We start from the raw sequence: 22618 nt of genomic DNA on the forward strand, positions 1-22618 counted from the left end.
TGGTACTTTACAGATCCGACGCGATGCTCGTTCAGACCTCGTTAACAGAAAAGAAAACACACGCCCTAAGCAGTTTTTTATTGTCCACCTCAATTTTTTTAGTCGCTAAAAAGATCAGTTTATTTTGCGTTACTGCAACAAACTGAAAATAAGTGGGTTATGCGTTAGTTTGTTCTAGTCCAAGCGTACGCTCGTATCTAGTTTTTCTTTTCTGTTTAAGCCATTTAAAAATAAATTTCAGCTCATCAGTGTTCACATGACTTTGAGGGGAAAAAAAGGTTTTGAGAGTTTAGAAGTAGTAAGAACACCGTGGTGGAGAAGATCTCCGCACGTCCGCACTCATCTCAGAAGTACCATATATTCAGACAGGACGTGAAGGCAGCAGTACGCATCTACAAACCTGGTTGCTTCGCAGACGGCAGGAAGTCGGTTTTGTTCGACTCTCTGTAGGAACACCAGACCGTTTCCCTTTAATAACGTGGTCGTGGTTTTTGAATCACGATCACAGTGTGAAATCGGTGGAACATTCTGAAATCTTAACACAGGGCAGGTCATCTGCGTCCTTTTGAGTTAACATAGTGGGTGCCAATATATTTGGAATCACATCAAAATTCATGATAAACATATTAAACTAAGTAAATATTGATGGATGCGTGTTTCTGGACCTTTATTTTATCTTTTTTTTAAACACTTATGCAATAATCAATTAAAAAAACAGAACACAAAGGTATTCCTGTCGTCGTTTCGATTTGGTTAGAGACATTTATTTTACACAATGATTTTCTCACGGGAGATCAATGAACACACAGGATGAAATGAAAGAGTGAGAGAGGGAGAGCGAGAGAAAGAACATGACTGTTATATTCAAGTTTTCTGGATTTTTTTTTTTTTTTTATTTGAGTAAGAAAATTTGAAGTGCCCGCAAAACAAACCCTCGAGAGCTGCCAGCCCAAAGTCTTCAATATTTACATCACAAACATTTACTTCGATGTTCTTTTTCAGCTCGTCTCATCCCTGTGATTTCCAGAGTCAGTTCCATGTTCGGAAATTTTAAAAAAAGAAAAGAAAAAAAAGGGGGGCAACTGGGGTTTAAGCCATTTTCACCGAGGTTTTTTTTTTTTGTTTTTTTTTTAAATATTTAAAATATTTACAGTCCCGCAATCACAAAACTCCAAGAGCCGGCGTTTGAGCCTACGCTAACGTGGATTAGCAGAGTGAGTGACAAAAAGTGACGAAGCAAGGCTGACGAGTCGATCCTTTTGTACATTCCCGACGTTATTTCTCCTGACCGATAAACGGTGTGCAGGATTATTTAAAAAATACATTAGTCTGTTACAACGGTTTGTTTTCTTCAGCTTAAAAAAACCCAGAAGTGAATCATTGAAGGGGGAGAAAGAAAAAAAAAAAAAGAAAAAAAGAAAAAACCCGCATCCACTTTGCGTCACTCATTTTTCTTGTTCTTCAAAACAAAAAAAAGAAAGAAAGAATAACATCCTGATTTCCCAAAGAATTTCCATGAGTTTAAAAAAAAAAACCCCAATAAATACAAATACAGCAGAGAAATGTGAAATGGGAGATAATGTGGAGTGGTGCTGCACACAGACTGATATGTAGGAGGATTCCAAACACCACCGGTTTCTCCTGAGCTCCGAGAACACAAACGTGTCCGTGACATCGAGGCCGATACGAATCCGGGTTTGAACAGACGCGCAGGATCACACCGAGGTGATGACGATCATGAGGTGAGGCGAAATGCTGGAGATCTGGTTGATGAGGTCGGGGGCAAGCCGTGAAAGGTGAGATTCTGAAAACTCGCACGGAGGGAAGATCTGCAACACGTAGGCAGGCTAGAGAGAGAGAGAGAGAGAGAGAGAGAGAGAGAGAGAGAGAGAGAGAGAGATGAGGGGCCACGCACTTCATAAGTCATTACATGTTCTTCAGTGAAACTGATGCGTCTGCTATTTGGTTTAGTGTCTCTCAAATTTAAGATGATGACGGGGAAAGGGGGGAGGGCGTTAAAGCGTGACGTGCACACACCTGATTGGAGCCAGGATTGGGGACATTGATGATGCCTGCAGCCAGTTTGGCCTTCAGGTAGTTAATGAAGGCTGATTTGAGCACTTGTGTCTGCGTCACAACGTCTTCCTGATTTAGACCGCAAGGCATGGCGAGCAGGAGGCAGAATTCACTCTCACCCTACAGACAAGATGGGAAATGTGGTGAGGTACACCCGATGACAGGGTATTAAAAAAAAAAATTCTTAAAAATAAGATATCACATAACCTTTGGCAGATTACTAATATTCTTAAAATCTAAAAAAAAATCTTTAGACAATTTTTGTCTCTGAATATAGAAAACATTTTTGAAGAAGAAGAGGATTTGCTAATAAAAGGAAACTTACGGTCATTCTGCGAGCTACTCCTTCAAGCTGTTGCGTTTCTAATCTCATCCTCTGGACGATACGCAGAGGAGGTCCAGTCTCCGGCACGGGAAGCGAGCGCAGGCCAAGAGATTTGTTTCCACACACAAAATGCAACTGGACAGCAGCAGTTTCATTTTTCAATGCCAGCAAGCCTTGCCACACAATAGGATACCTCTGCTCAAGACAAGAAAGTGGGAAAAAAAAAATTAATTGGCGCATATATATATATATATATATATATATATATATATATATATATATATATATATATATATATATATATTAAAATTGCCTTAATTTAAGTAGTTAATTCTTTTCCCATTCCATAAAAGTTTGTCCTTGTGGCTTACCGTGAGAAGCTGTACCATGTTGATCTGTTGGTGTCCAACATGCTCCACTTGACTTTCAGTCTGAGCCTGGTTGTGGTCAGATTCTTGAGCACCCTTTATTGGACATAAATAAATAAATAAATAAATAAATAACGATTTGTATTAGTGCAAAGTAGATATAACTCGTACAGAGTTAACGTCTCAGTACAAGGTTTCAACTCGCCTGAGATGGAGTGATGTTGCGAGGTGGTTGGCTGATCCCCATAGGTGAATTTTCGGGAAACTGTGAATGCACGGTGCGCAGGTTGGTGTACATGGCCGGATACTCCGAAAAGGGTGGCACGGTCCCTGATGTGATCAGTTGTACTCTATTAGGAGAGGCCATGGCAGGTATTGCGCCACGGATTCCCAGCATTCCATCTTTCCCAGGGGGCGGTGTGGCCCTCTTTATTTCAGACTGCTTCAGGGCATCCTTGTCGGACACTCCTTTCTGCAAAAGGTGCGCCCGTGGAGAGAGCGAGGCCGTAATGCTGGTCGGTGTCGAGGTGGGAGGGACGGCCTCCGCAATATGCCCCTGGTGCAGCTCGGCAGCTGGACGCTCTCCCTGCGGGTGGTATATCAGCATCCGCATGTCTCTTGTTTGCATGTTAAACCGCTCCAGTGGCAGTCCGCTGTGAAGAGCGCCACGGTATTCCGCCGGTATCGACTCTGGTTTGAGTGGAGTCGCCGGTTGCCTTCCAAGCGCTTGATGAAAGCGTCTTGCTGCCTCCTCGTCGCTTGCTTCGTGACCTCTTGCACTGGCCGGGTTGACTTTGAGAACCATTTCTCTGTTACCCACAGCCTGAGGAGACGTGGGGCGCTGCTGACCAGGCGCCCAAGACGAAGCGAGGCCGTCAGAGTGAATTCCGTAGTTCATAACCGACAGCGGAGGCGTGTTGACTCTTACATCTCCCTGAGAAAGGTGACCCATGGAAATGGCCTGGCCCACACGGTGAGGTGACATTCTGCCAAGGCTGCCATGTGTACTATGAGGAGGCATGATGACTGACTGTTCAGAGTGATGCACGCTGGGGACATACTGAGACATGGCGGGTAAACCGGTTGGTAAGACCATAGACACGCCTTTAGGAGATGAAGAGCCAATAGGAGAAGACACTTTGGCAAAGGGAGAATGGGGGTGACCGGATTTTCGCGGCGAGCGGGGTTCCTGTTTGGTCTGAATATGTGAAGGGGCTCTATCCGCAGGCGTACCTGGTATGAATCCTACATGATTGCCACCTGTAGAGGGAAGGTGAGGGCTTATGGCAGGACTTATAGTGGACACCCAAGCAGTTTTCACATTTTCCACATTAAGAGGTTCACTTCCTTCTCCTTTCTTTGGATGCTTCATCAGCATTGTGTATTCCGAGTGATGGAAACTCATCACTTGTGACGGGCCGGGTGCCTGCTGTAATCTTTTTACTACCCCGCTTTGAGCGTACGGGTCTAATTTGTCTGGTCCGGATTCATGCTTAGTAGAAACATTGGTCTGCGACTTCAGGGGATGACCATGGTCCGCTGGTGGTACCGAACCCTTAGGCATATCTCTTTGAGATCCACTGTAAAGTTCCTGTTTGATCTGAGGCATCGTCACCAGCTGCTGAGATTCTATGTCCACTGCACTAGGTGGTGGAATTTGACTGATCTTGGCACTAATCCGTTGTCGTCCCTCAATCTTCTGTCCCGAGTGACTCAGCACTACTACCCCCTCAGAGGTGTTTACCCTGAGCCCAGCAGTGGGGCCTGTGCTCAGGGATGTGCTCTCCACTATATAGCGACCTGCATTCCCACCTTCCTCTCCGACGGGTGGACCGTGATAAACACTACCTTCCTCCATGCTGGTCTGGTACATCTGTTTTGGTGGCTGCTTTTCCACAAATGGGTTAGCCATTGGAAGACTGGGTTTCTCCTCGGATTCAGGGGGGTTGCAAACTCGACTGATGACCGAGGTGGCAGTGGAGGCAATGACGGAAATCACAGATTTCTCGTTAAAGACTTGCTTCGTCTCTGATTGACGAAGTACTGGCTGAGCTGGAATAGAAGATTGCCTGTTTTCATGCAGCGCACTCTTGACATCACTCTCCCTCGTATGCATGCTCCCAGAAGTAGCACTGACCTCTGAGATTGGAATACCTCTTGGTTTTGCAAGAATTTTACGCAGATCACTGGTGTTAACATCGTGGACAAAGGAATCAGACAGCAACGCTGGGTTCTCTAATGGAGTTGCAGGAGTGGCTGAAGGGGAGACTACTGCCATCTCTTTAGGCTGATTCAATCGGTCTGTTGGGGAAACGGAAAGTCTGCTTGGATTTGAAGGTTTCAGGCAAATACTTGTAGGAGAAAGAGAGGGAGATGTACACTCATAAGGATTAGGCTGAGACCTGAGTGATGATGGGCTTTTGCTTGCTGCTGGACTAGACGATTTTGGCAAGTCAGGCTGATCTTTAAGAGCACTCTCAATCACTTTAGGAACTTCAGGGACAACGTTAGCAGTTATATTGCAATCATGCTTCGATAAAGGAGCAATTATAGCAGCAGCAGCAGCTGTGGGCGGCGTCTCTGTGACCGCTGGTACCGCTGCGGATATGGATTCTGAGGACTTGATAGAAAGATTCTCAGGTTCCACTACAACCTCTTTGATGGCTTCCTTTTTGCTTGCAGCAGCCTTTGGCCCTTTGGTTCTCTTCTGGGTTTTTGGTCTTCCTTTACCTCCTTTTCTTGGCGTCCCAGTGTTTGAAGCTTCTTCATGGACAGCGGCCGAGTTGCGGCCTTCAACAACTTTGGCATCCGGGACTAGAGTTTGAATATCCGGGTCTGGACCGCCAACAGTGCCAGTGACTTGGTCTTGTGGCACACTGCAAGACATCTCTTCAGATGTGATGGAATCAATAGCGGCGGCAAGTTCTGTTTCGCTAGCAGGATTAGCAGGCTTGTCTTCCTCACGCCCCTCTACAAGTTCAGACAAAGGGGCTTGAGGCTCGGTTGAGTTCTTGAACTGAAGAGGAGCAGGGTCTTCTGTAAGCTTGGCAATGTTCTCCACAGCTTGTTCGAGCTCCATCTGGTGGGATAACAACGCCTCATGCGGATCCTTGACCTTTGGGGGTGTCGTTACAGACTCTTTAATATTACCATCTTCATCTATGGCCTCCTTCTCAAATCTAGGTTCTAGGATTTGCTCTTTGGGCGACAAACCTGGGACAACCTTTTTAGGGCAGTCGTCATGCCCCGATTCATCCTCACCAGTTTGCAGAATTGTCTTTACCTCGGTCACATCAAGCCTGATTCGGAGGTTTTTGAGAACAAGAGATTTATCCTCAGTCGTTAGTTTTGAACTACAAGTTATTCGAGTAGTTTTTGTTTTCACACTTTTGTCAAAAGGTGACTGCTCCTGAACAGACTCACAGAGTTTATCTTGGCTTCCAGTAGTGCCGTCTGTTTGAGTGATTCTGTCTTTCTCTTGTTTTGTCTCTGAAATGTTTTGTGGTTTTTGCTCCTCCTTTGGCTCATTTGTCACTGAAGGACCGCCATCATGCTGGCCACTGCCATCTTGAGAATCCACATCCATCTCAGCAGGAGTTATAGCGTCGGCTGTTTTATCGATTTTGTCTCCTTTTTTCACTAATCCAGACCCGGTACCTTGATTTGCGGTTTTGTGCAAGTAGGGGGAATGTTTGCCTTTGCCTACTTTGGTGACAGTTTCATTGTTTCCAGTTTCATTGATCTCAAACTCCTTAGTCTCAGGTAATTTCGACCGCTCACTCTTCCCAGCTGAAAAATCCTCTCCTTGGCGCCGATTCTTAGGTGGCCGTCCCCGGCGTGCGGTGTGCAGTACAGGGAGGCTGTCTGGTTCTGGTTGCCCTGAGTCTTTGTCTACACCACGCTTACGTGCTCCACGCGGTGACTCCACATCCTTGCCAGTTTGCGGTGTAGATTCATCTTCTACTGGGGTGGCATAAACAGAACGTACATTTCTACGCCTTGCTCTCACAGGGGGAGCGTTTTGTTCTACACTTTGTTCAGTCTCAGGGCTATGGATGGGTGACTTGCCAGCAGACTTGGCATCCGAAATTGCTTTAGATGACTCCACTCTTGGAGAAGAGGAGCGTTTAAGCTTTTCTCTATCAATACGTTCACTTTTGCGAGTACTTTGTTTATCCGGTGTGCTTGATGGGGTCACAGGGGCTACTGCTGTTGTGGGTGAGGTCTTGCCCTTCTTGTTTCTGGACCTTGGAGGAGGAGAAATTGGTTCCTCCACTGTATAACTGTCCTCAGCTTTTGACTCAGTTTCTTTGGCAGGAGGTGCAGGTTCTACGGTTACAGGCTCTGGTTTCCCTAATCCTCCTTCAGCTTCGTCTACAATCATAGGAGAGGGAGGATTTTGTAATTCAGGGAGCTCAGTTTGTGGCTCAGATTTTGGGTGATAGTTCACTTGAGAGTCAGTGGTCTGCGTCTCGCTACCGGAGCACTGCTCTACATCCCGGTCATTGGTCAATTCCAACTCTTTAGTAGGACTTGTTTTAATTTCATTCACCAAAGGCTTTGAGTCCTGGGTTTCAGATCTATTTGACTCAGGGGGTTCTTGAGGCAGTGGATTTGTCGGGCAGACTAATGGCTGTTCTGACTGTTTTTCTTCTTCTTTCACCGGAAGACCGAGCTGTTTAGGTGAAGATGCTTCTACGTTACAAACGTCCCGCTGTGGTGACGTCTCCTTAGTTGTTACAACAGGCGGCGATTTCTGAGTTTCTTGAACAGGAAGGGCTTGCATGATTTGCACAGGGCTTGACTGAGGGGCTTGTACAGGGCTGACTGGTTTAATCTCAGCTGGCTTCATCTCGGCCGGTTCAACAGCACTGCGTTGCTCTTCCTCCTGTGTCTTTTCACAGACTTGTCCATCAACGCTTTCCTCTTTCTTGGATTCTTGTTGAGTAAGCTCTTTCCCCTTCTGTTGCTGCAGTCTCGTTAACTCTAGAAAGCGATCGTGGAAGAGGACCACTGGTTCAGAATCAGGCTGACCTTCAATCTGGACTTGCTGGTTAGCTGCATTGCCCATACCATGTTCAGGGTCTTCATGCTTTCTTTCAAGATGCTGGAGGCGCCTCGAGTCTTGCTCGAAGATAGAACTGTGGAGAAACCGAGAGGCAAAGAGCTCTCGGCGCTCTTGTTCTTCTGGTTTAGGATCTTCCTTTCGGTCGTCCAGCTTATCCTCAGACTCGCTCCGTATTTTCTTCTTCTTCATGTACCACGAAGGAGTTGGTCGGGGTGTTGATTCTACCTTTTCTGTATCTTTTCTGCTTCTGAAACTGGCAAAATGAGAATCGCTGTCCAGAAAAGACCAGTTGTCTTCCCTTGAAGAGGATAACGACTTTGCACGCTCCAGCAATGCTTTAGTGTCTGGTGTAATTGTCTGGTCAAGTGCAAATGAACAAAACTTGTTCCTTTCCAGCGAGCCGGTTAGTTTGGATTCCGATAATCTGTCTCGGCGTTGCCGTTCAGGAAAGGACATTGACGTTGAGGGCATGGGAGAGTTTGGTTTGTGTTCTCGATCTTCCTCAGAGTCAGAGCGCACCTCACCAGGTTCTAAATCAGGCCAAAGTCTATATTCCAAATATGATCGATTGAGGCGTCTTTTTTCTGAGCTCCTCGAAAAATCAGGCAACAAGTCCTGCTTTAGGCGACTTTCCCAACGCCTCTGCTCATCATGTAGGGCCGAGCTTATCTTGGACACCTGTGAGGTATGGACACGTTTAACTGTTAGCTCCATGTCCTGGTGAGAACTGTCTTCCTGCTTAGGTTGTTCTTTTACTTCTTTCACAGTAATTAGTTGGGGAACATCTGTATATTCTTCCTCTCCATGCTGAGAGGCGTTAAATCTGGGAGAGTTCGTGCTCCACTCGGACTCTTCACTCTTTGGCCGGAAAATTCGGTATACCCGTTCTCTTTTGGTACCGACCTCTATGTCCAAGTGGTCTTGTTTTTTGCTTTTACTCGGCGGAGAGTTATCAGTGACATCCTGTGGTGGCTTGCCAACCTCGTGCACCAAGCTACGGTGCTCGAAATCTTCCGTCTCAACACACTGAGGAGTTTCTGGTTTTCCTGGTTTGTCAGGTTCTTGGAGCTGCTGACGAAGTCTCCGGTTCTGCTCCATTTGCTTCCGATAACTCTGAGAAAGATCTATGTCCAAATACTCTTCCCTGCCTTTGCTGTCTTTCTCTGGGGTCCCGTCATTAGAGAATCGCCTTGACACGCTCGGTCCAGACTGCGCCTTTGAGTCTAAGGACTTCACGTTCGTCTCGGAATGCTCTTCTTGTCGTCCAGATGAGTTTTGGGAATCGGCTCGATGATCCAATTCGTCCCTGAACTGAGATGCCACCCTCTCCGATTTGGGCTTAGGATGTTCTCTCTTCTGTGCCTCTTTTTCTAAAGTTTTCACATCGCCTTCTCCTTCCTTTGAATAAGACGCCACAAAATCTGCAGGTTGAGTAACCCCTGTGCTCTGCTCATCCTCAAGGCGACCTCTCTTCTGTTTTATGGCTTTGCCAGTAGGATCGCCAAACCGCCTTTTTCGTGCCGCAAGCCTTTCAGAATCCCCCAATGAATCTTTCCCTTCGTTTCCAAGTTCTGGTTTGAGGTGTTTCTTTGATCTCCCTTTGTTATCCCGATCCACTGAATCAATTTTAGCACCATCAAGCCTTTCTTTTTGCGACTCCACACGAGACACCGGATCAGAAGGGGAGGGTTCGCCCTCAGCTTTGTGCCTCTGCCTCTCCGAGCCCTCCGCATCTGAACCTTTTGTTTTTCCAGAATTTGAATCCAGGCTGGGCTCCCTGTCCGCTTCGGAGTAAGGTATGCTAGGAGACTGCACTTTCCCCCTCCTCGACTTTGTCTTCTCGCCCTTCTCTCGGTCTGCTTTTTCCTTGCGCTTGCCGCGCTTGCTCTTTTCCGTCCCGCTTGCGCGGTCAGCCTCAGCCTGCTCCACTTCTCTGTCCAGACTCTCCGTTTTATAATCCACTGGAGACTTCTCAGACTTTTCAAACTGAGGAGTAGGTGATAAGGAACTACAGCTTCCACTCCTCTCAGATGAGTGCCTGTACACACGTCGTTCTGCTTCCCTCGAGACGCGGTCAGATGGTGAAGGAGAGGCAGAAGGGGTTATGGGGCGGCGCGGGTGGGATGGGCTCCATCTGCTGCGATCAGCCTCAAAACGTTCGCGTTCTCGCTCGCGTTCCCGCTGAATGTAGCTATACTTTCTGATGTCCTGTTCAAAGGGGTCTCGGTAATCTCTGTATTCACGAGGGTCTTCATGATAGCGTGGGTCATAGTGGTCACCTTGGTAATGGTCTAGTTCCGGATAACGCTCACGGCTCCGAGCGGGATAGTCTCGACGTGGATCATCGGCATAGATTCCTGGCGCCCGAACGTTCTCGTAGTACGCCCTCTCTGCTGAGAATTCATGATATGAAGGTCTTCGTTCATCCCTGGCAATGAAAAAGGGGTGAAGATCAATAAACAGTTAAATAATCTGGCGCAAAAAATCAGCAAAAAAAAAAGAAAGAACAAAAAAGATGAGAAGCATCTTTTGTAAATGGTTACCTTCTGTCAGAGGGGATTTCATAGAAGTCACGCATATCTTGCCCTGATGCCTGCATAGAGCGATAGAATGCCACTTGGCTCTCCTGACTGGCAAAATCAACCTGCAGAGAACAAGCACATACCTAAAGCAACAGGTACAACCAGCAATATCTTTCCACGCTCGAGACTCATCCAAGGCAACGGGGTAACGATCTTCTGTCAATACCTTACCTTAATTTTGTTGCCTCCAATCTTCCAACCTTTGGTCTCTCTTACAGCAGCTTGCGCAAAATCTGTGTTGTTGTATAAAATCAGGGCCATCCCTTTCAGTCTGTCGAACACGACCTATAAAATGCGATAATTAATTAAGCAGCAGAATACACACGAAAATACAAATCAGAACTGCATGCATCGGGTCTCTCAAATACCTTCACCACATGTCCGTAGCGACAGAAGTGCCGTGTAAGGTACTGCTCTGTGATGTTAGAGGACAGACCGTCTAACCACACGCAGGTTGTAGGCATACTCTTCCCAAAACCAAGCTGCAAAAGGAAGACGGATTGGAAAGTTGCGTGAAGGCGCATACGTGTACGATTAAAGACTTCAGTTTACTAGTGTAGCTGGACAAATACCTTGAGTCGGTTGGCACCCAAGTATTCTCCGTCCATTTTCTTAATAGCTTTACACACGCTGGCAATGTCAGAGTATTGCACAAAGGCATACTGAGGGACACCGTTAACCCTTTTAATATCAATATCCTACAAAAAGTAAAAACAGGGGAATGAGATGAGGGCAACGAATAAAACGTTACTGATGTGAGATTGGGGGAAGGGTGTGGCTTCCGTGGGGTGTTAGTAAATATCTTACCACTATTTCTCCAAAGCGCTGAAAAACATCAAGCAGCTGCTGGTAGTTAGTAGTTTTCTCCAGATTTCCAATAAACAAGGTTCTGGTTGCCTTTGGGTGAAACTCGTCAATACGTCCGTCCAACGGCCGAAACTCGTTCTCACTTTCCGTCTCTGTTAGAGCAGACAAACGGTTAAGTGACAAACCCCAAGCTGTAAAACTGCCAAACTCCACAGCCGCAACACTCACCAGGGCCATTCCAAGCGGTCACTTCGATCAGCATACCAAAGAAGAGCTTTCCTTTGGACACGCTGAGAGCTTTCTCCTGGTCTTCTTGCTGTCTGAAGAACACCAAGCCGTATCGCTCCTCCGAGGCTCCGTGGATCTGCACTGAAGTCACTTTCCCATACTTCTTAAACTCGTGGAAAAGTCCATCTTTCAGACTTGTGTCTGGAGAAGAAAACACATCACGTCACTGATCTTGCATTACTGGAGTAAAAACACCCAACACACACACAGTTCTGGAACCGACCTGTGGATCGTACTGGGAGGTTCTGGACCCTGATGCCAAAACTCCTACGCGGTTCATCGCAATCCAGAGACAGCTGAGGAGGAGCTGGGGGTGGGTGAGTGGCTGCAGACTGAACCGAGCGTGCTCGAGACCCCTCACTAGAACTGCTGTTGGAGTCACTGCTGCCAGAGGACGGAGAACAAAAACACCTCCTTAGTACATAGAGACCTACTCACATTAACGAACAAAAGCAAGTTGCTAGCCTATAAACAGATCATCCCAGAACAGTTTCTGACCGAGTACACTTATCCAACATAATCCAACATGTCCATTTCTTCTGCACAGCAATGCACTTAAATTCTCTCTCCAAAACCTCCCTTCTTTTACAGTAGCCTAGGATATACAGCGAGAGGAATGCCAAACCATGGACTGCCTTTACTCTCAAAAAAGGTATTTTCCACAATATTACAGCACTAACCTGAGGTATAAAGCTCGAAAAAAAGACATCATTATACGATTTTGATTCATAAGGCACTAGGTTTGATATTTGTCATATAGAACATCATGCAATACGATTTCGTATCCTACGGTCGATATGTGACCGCCTTTGTTCTAAATTTGCAAACGATGATGTAGAGAAGAACTATTTTAAAAGTATCAGATGTTCAAACATTGCCTTTTAAATCGATGCATCGACCCAAACTGATGAATCGGCCGGTCTTGGATCCTATTTCAAGGAAGAAAACAGTTCGTCAAAATCCACCTACCTGCCACTTCCGGTACTACTGGTGCTGCTGACTGAATCCGAGCTGGACGATCGGCTTCGGGAACGCGAACGCGGACCTCTGCCTGGGGAAACAGGAGCTCTTTTTGGGGAATGGGAGGCTTTGGGGGTCTGTCCCGTGGTCCTTTGTGGAGAAGGGTGCCGTGATTGCGAGGAATGAGAAGATCGACTCCGGCGATGATGGTAAGTCCGATCAACGCGCCGCCCCCTGTCATCACGGTAAGGATCCCGCCGTGCGGAACCAGACAAAGTGAAGGGATCACGAATTCGAGACTCGAAATGAGACTCCGGGGTTTCAAAACCGCCACTAATCGCACTAACTGCAGGGCTGGCCCCGACTCCAGAGGCAAAAATGGCACGGTCTCGGTAATAGTCCGTGTTGTAGTGCCGCGGCCTATCGAAAGTGCCACTGCGTTCATGGTGTCCGTACGGACTGTGCTCGTATGCGCGATCCCGACTGTCTGAACTGCTGCAAGAGGGACAGAAAGAGACGGGAAAGGAAAGAAAAGATTCAAAATCAACTAACAAAAACAACTTGGAAAAAAAAATTCATGCAAAAGTACATCGCTTAACATTCCCAGTGATAACTGGGTCAAACTTCAACACACAGCCAATTATAACTCTCAATTACCACAGCTGCCCAAATCGATTTAAACACATACACACACACACACACACGTAGGATCAAACATCTAGCATGTTTTCTGTGCGTGTAAAAAGGCACAAACGCCTGACCTGATTATGCGAGTGATCATTAGGAAGAAACTCAATAAAATTCTTCCATTGGTTTGAACTAACTACTTTTTAAATTACTCTATAATATACAATAATTACGACTGTTAATACCGTATATTAATGATATATAATAATTACGAGTGTTTATTTGGTCACGAAGTGGAGACCAAGTACACAGACACACCCTAACTAAACCAGACAAGCAGCCGAGACGTGTTCGGCAGGTGAAATTAGCCTTTAAGTTCTACGATGAACCTGTAAACCTAATGTAGCTAACAACTAACAGAATCATACAGCCTCTGGATTAGCATGGAGCGGTAAACGCGTGTGTGCCCGCGGTCCACAGCGGGGTCTCGTCAGTCAGAGGTGTTTAATATTGAACATATGTGTTTTCTAACTCTAGAGAGCCAGCTAGAGCGCGTGGCCTAAAGTCTGAAGTCAGGGCTGTATGTTAGAAGTGATTCGGAAGCTAATATACTTCACTTCTGACTTGAATATAGGTTTACACATCATTCAACTTTGTTATTAAACTAAACAGCATTACTGAGACACAAGGTACGCGTCAGCTACACCACCTCTGCACACAGATTCTAGCTACACAGCTTTCACAAACATCATCTCTCTTGGAAATGCAGTGGATATAAAATCACGTCAGGACTTTTCCCCACCTTTAATGTGAAACTACAAAGTAAAAAACTAAAGCAAAAAAATATTTTTTTACTGTTTAACTAAAGAATATTTTAGGGGAAAGTAGTTTTTTCGTTAAAATAACCTGGTTGCATAAGTGTGCACACCCCTAAACTAATACTTTGTTGAAGCACATTTTGATTTTATTACACCATTCCGTCTTTTGGGGTAACAGTCCATCAGTGTGGCACATCTTGACTTGGCGATATTTTCCAACTCTTTCTTGCAAAAACTTTCTAGATCCGTCAGATTGTGAGGGAATCTCCTGTGCACCGTCCGCTTCAGGTCACCCCACAGATTTTTGTTGGATTCAGGTCTAGGCTCTGGCTAGGTCGTTCAAAAACACTGATTTTCTTTTAGTTAAGCCATTCCTTTGTATATTTGGATGAGTGCTTTGGGTTACTGTCGTACTGAAAGGTGAAATTCCTTTTCATCTTCAGCTTATCAGCAGACACCTGAAGGTTCAGCACTAAAATCGGCTGGTATTTGTAGCCATTCATGATTCCCTCCACCTTGATAAAAGCCCCAGTTCTAGCTGAAGAAAAGCAGTACTAAAGTATAATGCTGCCACCACCATGCTTCATCATGGGGACGGGGTTCTTTTTTTTTTTTTTTGCACCAAACAAACCTTTTATACTTATGCAATTATTATATCTTATAGAATTGGTCTAATCAGACCATAACACATTTTCCCACATGGTTTGTGATTTAGTTGAGCTTGGATGTTTTTTTTTGTGAGAAAGGGCTTCTGTTTAGCCGCTCTACCCCATCGCCCAGACAGATGAAGAATGAGAGATTGTTGTCACATGCAGAGAGTAATCAGTCACCGTTCCTGCAGCTCCTTTAATGTTGCTGTAGATCTCTTGGTAGCCTCCCTGGTAAGTTTGTGTCTTGTCCTTTTGTAAATTTGGAGGGACGTCCTGTGCTCCATTTTCTCCACTTGCTAATAATGGTCTTCACGGTGTTCCATGGTACATCTAATGTTCTGGAAATTCTTTCATACCCCTCTCCTGATAGATTTCTTTCGATGGTGAGATACCGTGCATGCTTTGTCAGCTCTCTGCAGACCGTGGCTTCAGCAGTCAGATGAAACCAAGATGATGTGAAGAAGATACTACAGAAACAGCTGATCTTTATCTAGGGTTAATCAGAATAATTTTATTGACGACAGCTGTATGATTTACTTATGCACCCGGCTTATTGTAACTTTTTTCCTCCCTAAAGAGTTTCTAGTTTTTATACGTTGTACTTTCACATTGAGGGTGGAAAAGGTTCTGTCATCTAGGTTTCATTTTTTTTTACATCACAAAAACCTGCCATTTTAACAGGGGTGTGTAGACTTTTTATATCCATTGTAAAAGCGAATATCAAATAACAAATAATAATAAAACCAACCTGTCTATTCACACGCTAACATTCAACAAGCCAATTCACTAATAACTGAAACCAAGACATTCGACTTTAATTATCTAAATAATAAACTTTATTTATGACACATTTAACAGCTAATAAGGATAATAATGAAGATGGTAACTACGCTACAACGCAACTGAGAGACTCCTTACTAATCTCATCACTTGACACGTAGATCACGCGGTCAGTTTGAACTAGTCTGTTTGGAACTAGTGTACTGGTATCTAAAGTACCTTACACCACATGCACCAATCTACTGTAATTATTTACTTACAATCCATTTAATTTATAGCGAGAAAGGCACTAGATTAGGCGCATAAATAACTAACTCATCTTTAGAAAACTTCACATTTAAGCAGACAAAAACAAGTACCTTTTACTGCAGTTTCATGTTTAAGGTGCACATAAACGTAGAGTTTTATTATTACGATTTCTTTCATTTCATCTCAGTTATTTTACTATTTTTGACGCGCAGACATTGAGGAATCTCTGACGGGCTTTCGTGCTTTCAGTCTTTCCACTCGTGTGTTTCTGCAGTTAATACATCAGATTATCTGACACATCCATATTACATTTGTTATTGTTAATTCAGGTTTGCCCCAAAATAATGATTTTCAGAAAAGTGTATGCTACATCCTAAAAAGGAGCGTGGGGTGGGGGTTAAATATTTGCAGGCAATCTAAAATTGATATATAATTCAAATATATTTCTTTTCAATATGTGGGTAACTGTTTGTTCATTCTAGCTAGTCACATAACTTATTAAACAGCTAGCTAGTCACTGCAGTTGGATTATCCTCCAAGTTCAACTTTTTAATTTGTTAACTTTTCTAAAAAATTTATTTAAAGGCCCTGTAACACACTGTAAAACCACAACTTGAGCTTATTCAGTGATGTCACTCCAACATGGCGGCTCTCACAGTGAAAACTAAGAACAAGAAATAATGTCGTAATGTATGTTTTTTTTTGTTTGGATCAAACTGCTCTTTCATGTCATTTTCTGCACCAGTGATACATCATCACATCCTATATTAATCATTAACCAAACAATTCTTTTTTGTTTTCTAGTTTTTGTAGACAGTTTCACAGGCGGATGTTCTAACGTGGGACGCAGGAACCGAGAGGTCCCCAGTCGAACGTTTTTTTTTAAGGTTTAATTCAAGTTTGATAGGTTTTTGTAAAAATCACCAAGGCTCATTTAGATAAAAGTTTAAGAAATGTTTAAACAGACTCGTGTAAAGTAGAAATCAGGACCTTAAACACACAGAAGATTCATTCAGTAACCTTCGATCTGTAACCGGGTTAGTGACGGTGTTCTTGGGTGTCTACGATACTGCGCTGTAGTGTGTCGAATGTGGTGATCTTACTCGTTATCAAAACGGGTCTGTGAATTCCGACACTAACCTTTTATAATAACGTTGTTTGAATTCGTTTAAATGGAAAATTAACCTGGAGAGATTGAGGTTAAACGTCGACGTAGATGAACTCAGGATTACGTTTACTGGGTGTGTGTGTTCGTGTTTTCTTCTTCTTCTTCTTCATTGCTATTAGTTCTTTGTGAAAATTCATGCTCTCCAAAATACTGAACGGCGCAGTGTTATTACTTAAAACGACACCAGAGGCAAGACTGAAAATAAAATAAAATAAACAAACAGACTTCAGCAGCGAGAAGTGACATTCAGGAGAGTAAAGATGGGAGAAGGACAGAAACTCAAACACAGATAAAGGAAAGAAAGACAGAAGGAAGGGTTAATGACACACACTATCAGCTCAGAAAGAATCCGGGAGGTCTTTCTGACCAAACAGGCAGTGTTTATTTATTTATTTGTTTATTTAAATTCTACAAGCTCTAATGTTAGTGGGAATGTGGAAAAAAAGGGATAAATAAAAAGAGAAGCAATATCTGGGTTAGACAAAGAAAATCACAGAAGGTGCATGAGGCAGGGCAATACCAACCTTTTCAGAGCAGAAATTCAACCTACATATTCCAAACACAATATAGGAGGGCAAATGTGTGAGCCAAAAATAGAGAGGCCAAAAAAAGGTGACTGGGGGGAAAAAAAGAAAAAGGGGGGTAAACTGCATCTTGTTGCCATCACGATAAAAATATCCTCCACGGGGAAGAAAGAAGAATATCCAGACAGGGCCGCGATTCACAACTCTACTGCGAGGGGCTCGAGTCCTCAAAAACTCAAAAAATTATCCTGACAGGACTGAGGAGAATAAAATGAAAGAAAATCCAGGAGTCAGAGTTTGGGAGGAAAAAAATAAACGGTACAGCCGATATCCACGCTCTGGTCAGAAGTAATCCCATCACTGGTCGGTTTCAGGGCCGGATGAAACCGCTTCCTCAAATCACCAAAATGAGGATTTCTGGCGCTGAAAAAAACCCCAAACAAAAACAGTAATCCCAGTCTGTGATCGCAGATTACTTCCATCAAACTTTGGGAATTGGACAGACTCTGGGATATTCCTTTATTTTAAGCCAGTACAGTGTTAGTAAAAATCCTCAGCTGTGTCCGTACTTCTAAAGTCCGCTTGATTAGACTCGGGTACATCCACATTTACACTGAAGTTAAATCCAAACTCGGCTTGCGGTCCAATATCGTATATCCCCAAAAAACTCTCCCTTTTTTTTTAAATTAAAATGCAGGGATAGATCCGTGACTAAAAGATTCTTCGCTTATCCAATCTGGACGTCTTCTGAGCTTCGATCTTCAAGCTCCGGCGTTAGTCCCGTCTTGCATTTATCTCCAGCCCTAACGTTACTAGCGGGTGGAAAAATGATGGGAAATGAAAGCCCTGATAGCGTTAACACGTAACTCCACACGGACCACCGGAAGGTCCGCTCGATCGCCTCACCTGCCGCACGGCTTGGCTTCTCTTCGATCCGACGGCGCGACTTTAAAACTCGTCCTAAATCCAAATCGGTGTGATACACATCCAGGGTTTGCCACAGCACCATGAGAGACAGAGTTAGCACAATGACCAAGATGGAAGATGGAAAAACAAAAACAAACAAACAAACAAAAAAAAAAAAGCTGATTCTTGAGTAGATTTTTGGATGAAGCTACTTGTGTGTGATAAAAAAGGAAAAAAAAAGTAGCAAAACAGAAATAAGAAGAAAAAAAAAACACATCATGTACGTACTTAATCCGTTAATGGCATGGTAAATACTTCCACACAGGTGATCCGAGGAAGTACAGGTAATATCCAACACTCTCGAAGCGGGAGGAAAGGAACGCCTAATATCCAAAACTCACCAGATATCCGCAAATCGAACGTAATATCCAAACTCACCAGGATATTTTCCACATGGGGTAATATCCAGCTCGGAGGAAGGATATGGCTCACACAGTAATCCCAATTATTTGATCAAACACACCTTAGAAATCCACACATTCTTAAAAATGACAAACAAGATTCATACGGATAATTAATCCCAAGAACGACGTCGGGCCTCAGAGCAGAAGGGAATCCCTAGATAATTTAAAAAAAAAAAAAAAAAAAAACCCGTAACGGCCTTTTTGATTTTTTTTTTTTTAACCCAGAAGGAAACCTGAAAGTGTTGGAAAATGGTTTAATTTTTGTATTTTTTTTTGAGACCCCACGGTCCCCCCTGCAGTTCGAAGGGAGACTGCGTCCACTTACCCGTCTAATCTGCGCTCATAGCGTCCCTCTCTGGTGTGTAGAGACACCGGGGGCCCATAAACGGGCCCCACAGCGGCTCTCGAGAAACTCGCAACGTCCCTCGTGTGACTGCTAGACGGCGGGTTGTCGTCCAGACCCCGGACCGAGCTGGGCACAGAACCGGGCTCGTTGTAGTCGGTCCGAAGGTCTCTGTCGCCCATTTTGTTGACTGCGTTGTGCGCCTTCTGGGCGCTTTTAATGTCGACAAAATCCACGAACGCCGCCACGCCGCCTTCTGAACCTCGCTTACGGAGGACTTTAACGCTCTCCACACGACCATACCTGCAGGGGACACACACACACACACACACACACACAGGACAGAGAGAAACACAATCGGAGATATGAGATCATCGTATGCTCTTTAACAGTGGATCATTTTGAGTTAAAAAACATAAAGCATGTTACTCTACACATCTCAATGTTAAACTGTACTCACACAAAAGTTTTTAAAATGATCATTTTAATTTATATTTGTGTTTAGATTTGATTTTGCAGCTACAAACAGGAGCACATGGAGGAAACGTCCTTGTCCTTCCTCCTCACTTCAGCTCTCTCTCTCTCTCACACACACACACACACTTTTATACCCGTTTTCTATTGAACATCTAGTTTTAACACCACGGGTGTGAGATTAACCTCACAGCCATCTCCAGAAGAGTGATTAATAGCTTAAAAACCTCTAAAGAAACTTCTATGAAGGTTTTCGCTGGTCGAGCGTTAGCGTTAACTTTCACTACAAAACAGCTCCGGTTTTAATATAAACCCATTTAAACGCGGGGTCAGGGCAGGTTTTTGACACAAAAACAAAGCCACACGAGTAATCTTAATCCATCCGATGAATCCGGTTTTCCGGGGAATTTCTTCGAAAGCGAGGCGACTAGCCAGCGAATGCTACCGCAACTCGCTCACCACCATGCTAGTCAGCTATCTGAGCTAGCGCGGCTATCCAGGCTAACCTCGCGATGAAATTAGCATGATCTTAATAAGTGTATTTGAAACGACGATCAGTTTTACAACACGCACGAACTTTACAAGTAAACATCAGAATCGTGTGATAAATATGAAAGGAAAAGGCTCGTTAATAACCGCGTAATCCGATTTTTTTTTTTTAATAATAAATCTCCGCGCTAGCTAGCTAACTAGCTAGCTAGCTGATTAGCCAGCTTCAACCACAAGCTAACCGGCTAAATAAACCTCATTAATTTATGAAAACGGCTCCAGTTTGAATTGTGTGCTCTTTTAGATACCGAACATGGTGAAAACGTGAATTTTGCAGTCGTGCGCAGTGTAAACTGTTAGTACGTGTATATGTTTTATTGTTGTTGTTGTTTTTTTCCATAACGCGGGCTACACCGAGGCCCCGAGCGAGCTAACGTTCATTAAAAAAAACAAAAAAAACTCACCGTTTAAAATATTCGACAATTTTTTCTTCTCGAACATGTTCGGGTAAATTTCCCACCCAAAGGTGTCTGGTTTCCCGAACCATCCTGTGTGTCCCCTTCCCTGTTCATGCACATATGCGTTTCCACCGCTGTTTATATAAAATATCTGGGGGGTTTTTATGTATATTTAATCTGACCGTCGGGGGGAAAATCCTCCTTTTCCAAAATGAACGCCGTGAGAAAAAAAAGAGCTCCTTTTGGCTGCTGCGTCTCAACGCGAGCGTGTGAACCCGAGACTGAGCGGGAGCGCGCAAGGCGTGTGAACTCGACCGAACTGGAGCGCGCACGGGAGCGCGCACGTCTCTCGGGTTCGAGTTTTGCCACACGCCACGCGCGCTCCCGCTGACAGAAAATGTCGCTTCGTGTACACAACAGACGACGGACGATCACGTGAGCCGCTGAAATTCCGACATACACGCGCACATTACTCACCCGAGTGTAACGCTCTCACGAGCGCAGGAACATTACAGTATGCATCGGGACTCGAATAAAAAAACGTCACGCGGTGAATTTATTTCAGATTTGAATGAATTCGTGTGCACGAAGCGCTCAGGCACGTGCAGAGAAACGCCGCAAAGCAAACGTGGCTTCAAAATAACGGAATGAAACGTGACCACGTTTTTATCAGATCTGATATAAAGAGCAGTAAACGGTAATCAACGCAGTAAAGTCAACATCTGAAGAGTGAAGTCGAGTCCTTTTGTCATTTTCACATTTACACTGGATGCTTCGAGTCAGACACTGACACTACAAACACTCACACTCACACACACACACACACACACACACACACGGACGGTCGAGATGATGCTGTAATGTAGGAAAGGAAATGAAAACAGTGGACAGTAAAAGTGACAGTAGAGACGAGTATAATAAATAGATAGTACAAAGTAGACCTGAATAGTGAATATCCAGGTGCGCTTTGGTTTGTGTGGTCTGAGGGACACTGCGCAGGTGAATGAGGTTTCTGGTGAGCTCCTGAGCATGGTGGAGGGTCTGCTGCAGGTTTTCTGGAGACTTGTGGACCTGAGGTCTGTTCTGTTCTCGCAGTAAAACCCTGAAGCAGCTTTCATCGCGTTTTTGTCTGAAAAGAGCTCTGTTATAACCTACTACGTTGCTTTCTTTACTGACATACCGACATTTCTTCTTGTTGGAAGTGCAATGTTTGGAAATCTAAAAAAAAAATTACATTTGTGCTGACTCAGTGATGCAGAAGTCATAAAACACTGGACACTATCCAGAGTGACTGACATTTATTTCATTTATACGGCAGTAGAGGGTTGAGGGCCTCGCTCAAGGGCCCGGGCGTGGCAGGTTTTCAGTGCTCCACTGTCTTAACCACTGAGCTCCAACTCAACATTTCATTTGATGGAAAATACAACGAATGCACTTAATCGTGCAGCACCGTTTCATGGATATTCCTGCTGGTAAAGTTCTACTATTCATTATTATTCTGATTATGCACAACAGTATGCACTATATCTTGTAGTTCTATATTTTATTTGATCTCTTTATTTTATACAAGAATTAATCCATCCATCCATTATCCATACCGCTTATACTACACAGGGTCACGGGGAGCCTGGAACCGGTCCCAGGGAACTCGGGGCACATGGCAGGGGACACCCTGGATGGGGTGCCAACCCATCGCAGGGTGCGATCGCACACACATTCACACACTACAGACCATTTGGAAACGCCAATCAGCCTACAGTGCATGTCTTTGGACTGGGGGAGGAAACCAGAGTACTGGGAGGAAACCCCCAAAGCATAATAATAATAATAATAATAATAATAATAATAAGTTGATTTCCCCGTATCCAGACGTCAAGTGAAACTGAAAAATAAAAAAAAGGAAACGGATAAAATAGTCTGGGTGAGAATGAGGTCTGAAGTTGTGAACTTTAGCTTCTAAATGTTTCTGTTAATGTTTCCAGAGGCAGAGTCAGAATCAGAGAGTGTCTCAGAAAGGATCTCAGAGAGATAAAGTAGGATGACGGACAGGTGACGTGTTCTTACATCACGAGCAGGAGTTTGTACTGAAGTTGGGCTGAAACTGAGCCAGTGATACTACTTGTATCGTTCTCTGCTTGAAATATCGCTTTGCTTGTATTTTCTCATTTGTAAGTCGCTTTGGATAAAAGCGTCC

At 44.4% G+C, this 22618-nt stretch overlaps 1 protein-coding gene across 2 annotated transcripts; it reads right to left on the minus strand.

Moving 5' to 3' along the window:
* Positions 1–1445: 1445 nt before the first annotated feature.
* Positions 1446–20794, minus strand: si:ch1073-335m2.2 (msx2-interacting protein). Of its 2 annotated transcripts, none has more exons than XM_053652717.1 (15): positions 20431–20794; positions 18986–19306; positions 12484–12969; positions 11738–11895; positions 11455–11655; positions 11227–11378; positions 10992–11117; positions 10788–10901; positions 10591–10704; positions 10381–10481; positions 2975–10265; positions 2773–2865; positions 2402–2596; positions 2038–2196; positions 1446–1847 (listed from the first exon to the last, which is right to left on the minus strand). In XM_053652717.1, the coding sequence occupies exons 1-15, from the start codon at positions 20511–20513 to the stop codon at positions 1716–1718; spliced, it is 9726 nt and encodes a 3241-aa protein (XP_053508692.1). In that variant the 5' UTR covers positions 20514–20794; the 3' UTR covers positions 1446–1715. The 2 variants fall into 2 exon arrangements, with proteins under 2 accessions (XP_053508692.1, XP_053508691.1); XM_053652716.1 differs by having other exon boundaries at positions 11738–11898; positions 20431–20793.
* Between the last annotated feature and the right edge of the window lie 1824 nt (positions 20795–22618).

The sequence above is a fragment of the Ictalurus furcatus genome, chromosome 21, assembly GCF_023375685.1.
Source record: "Ictalurus furcatus strain D&B chromosome 21, Billie_1.0, whole genome shotgun sequence".
Classification (NCBI taxonomy): domain Eukaryota; kingdom Metazoa; phylum Chordata; class Actinopteri; order Siluriformes; family Ictaluridae; genus Ictalurus; species Ictalurus furcatus.

Bases quoted from the DNA above. Each gene is read 5' to 3' on its own strand.
- si:ch1073-335m2.2 (XM_053652716.1), bottom strand. From the start codon at position 20,513: ATGGTTCGGGAAACCAGACACCTTTGGGTGGGAAATTTACCCGAACAT. The intron at 19,307-20,430 runs GTGAGTTTTTTT...TGTCCCCTGCAG, and splicing joins ATTGTCGAATATTTTAAACG to GTATGGTCGTGTGGAGAGCG. The intron at 10,902-10,991 runs GTATTTGTCCAG...TTCCTTTTGCAG, and splicing joins TGGGTGCCAACCGACTCAAG to CTTGGTTTTGGGAAGAGTAT.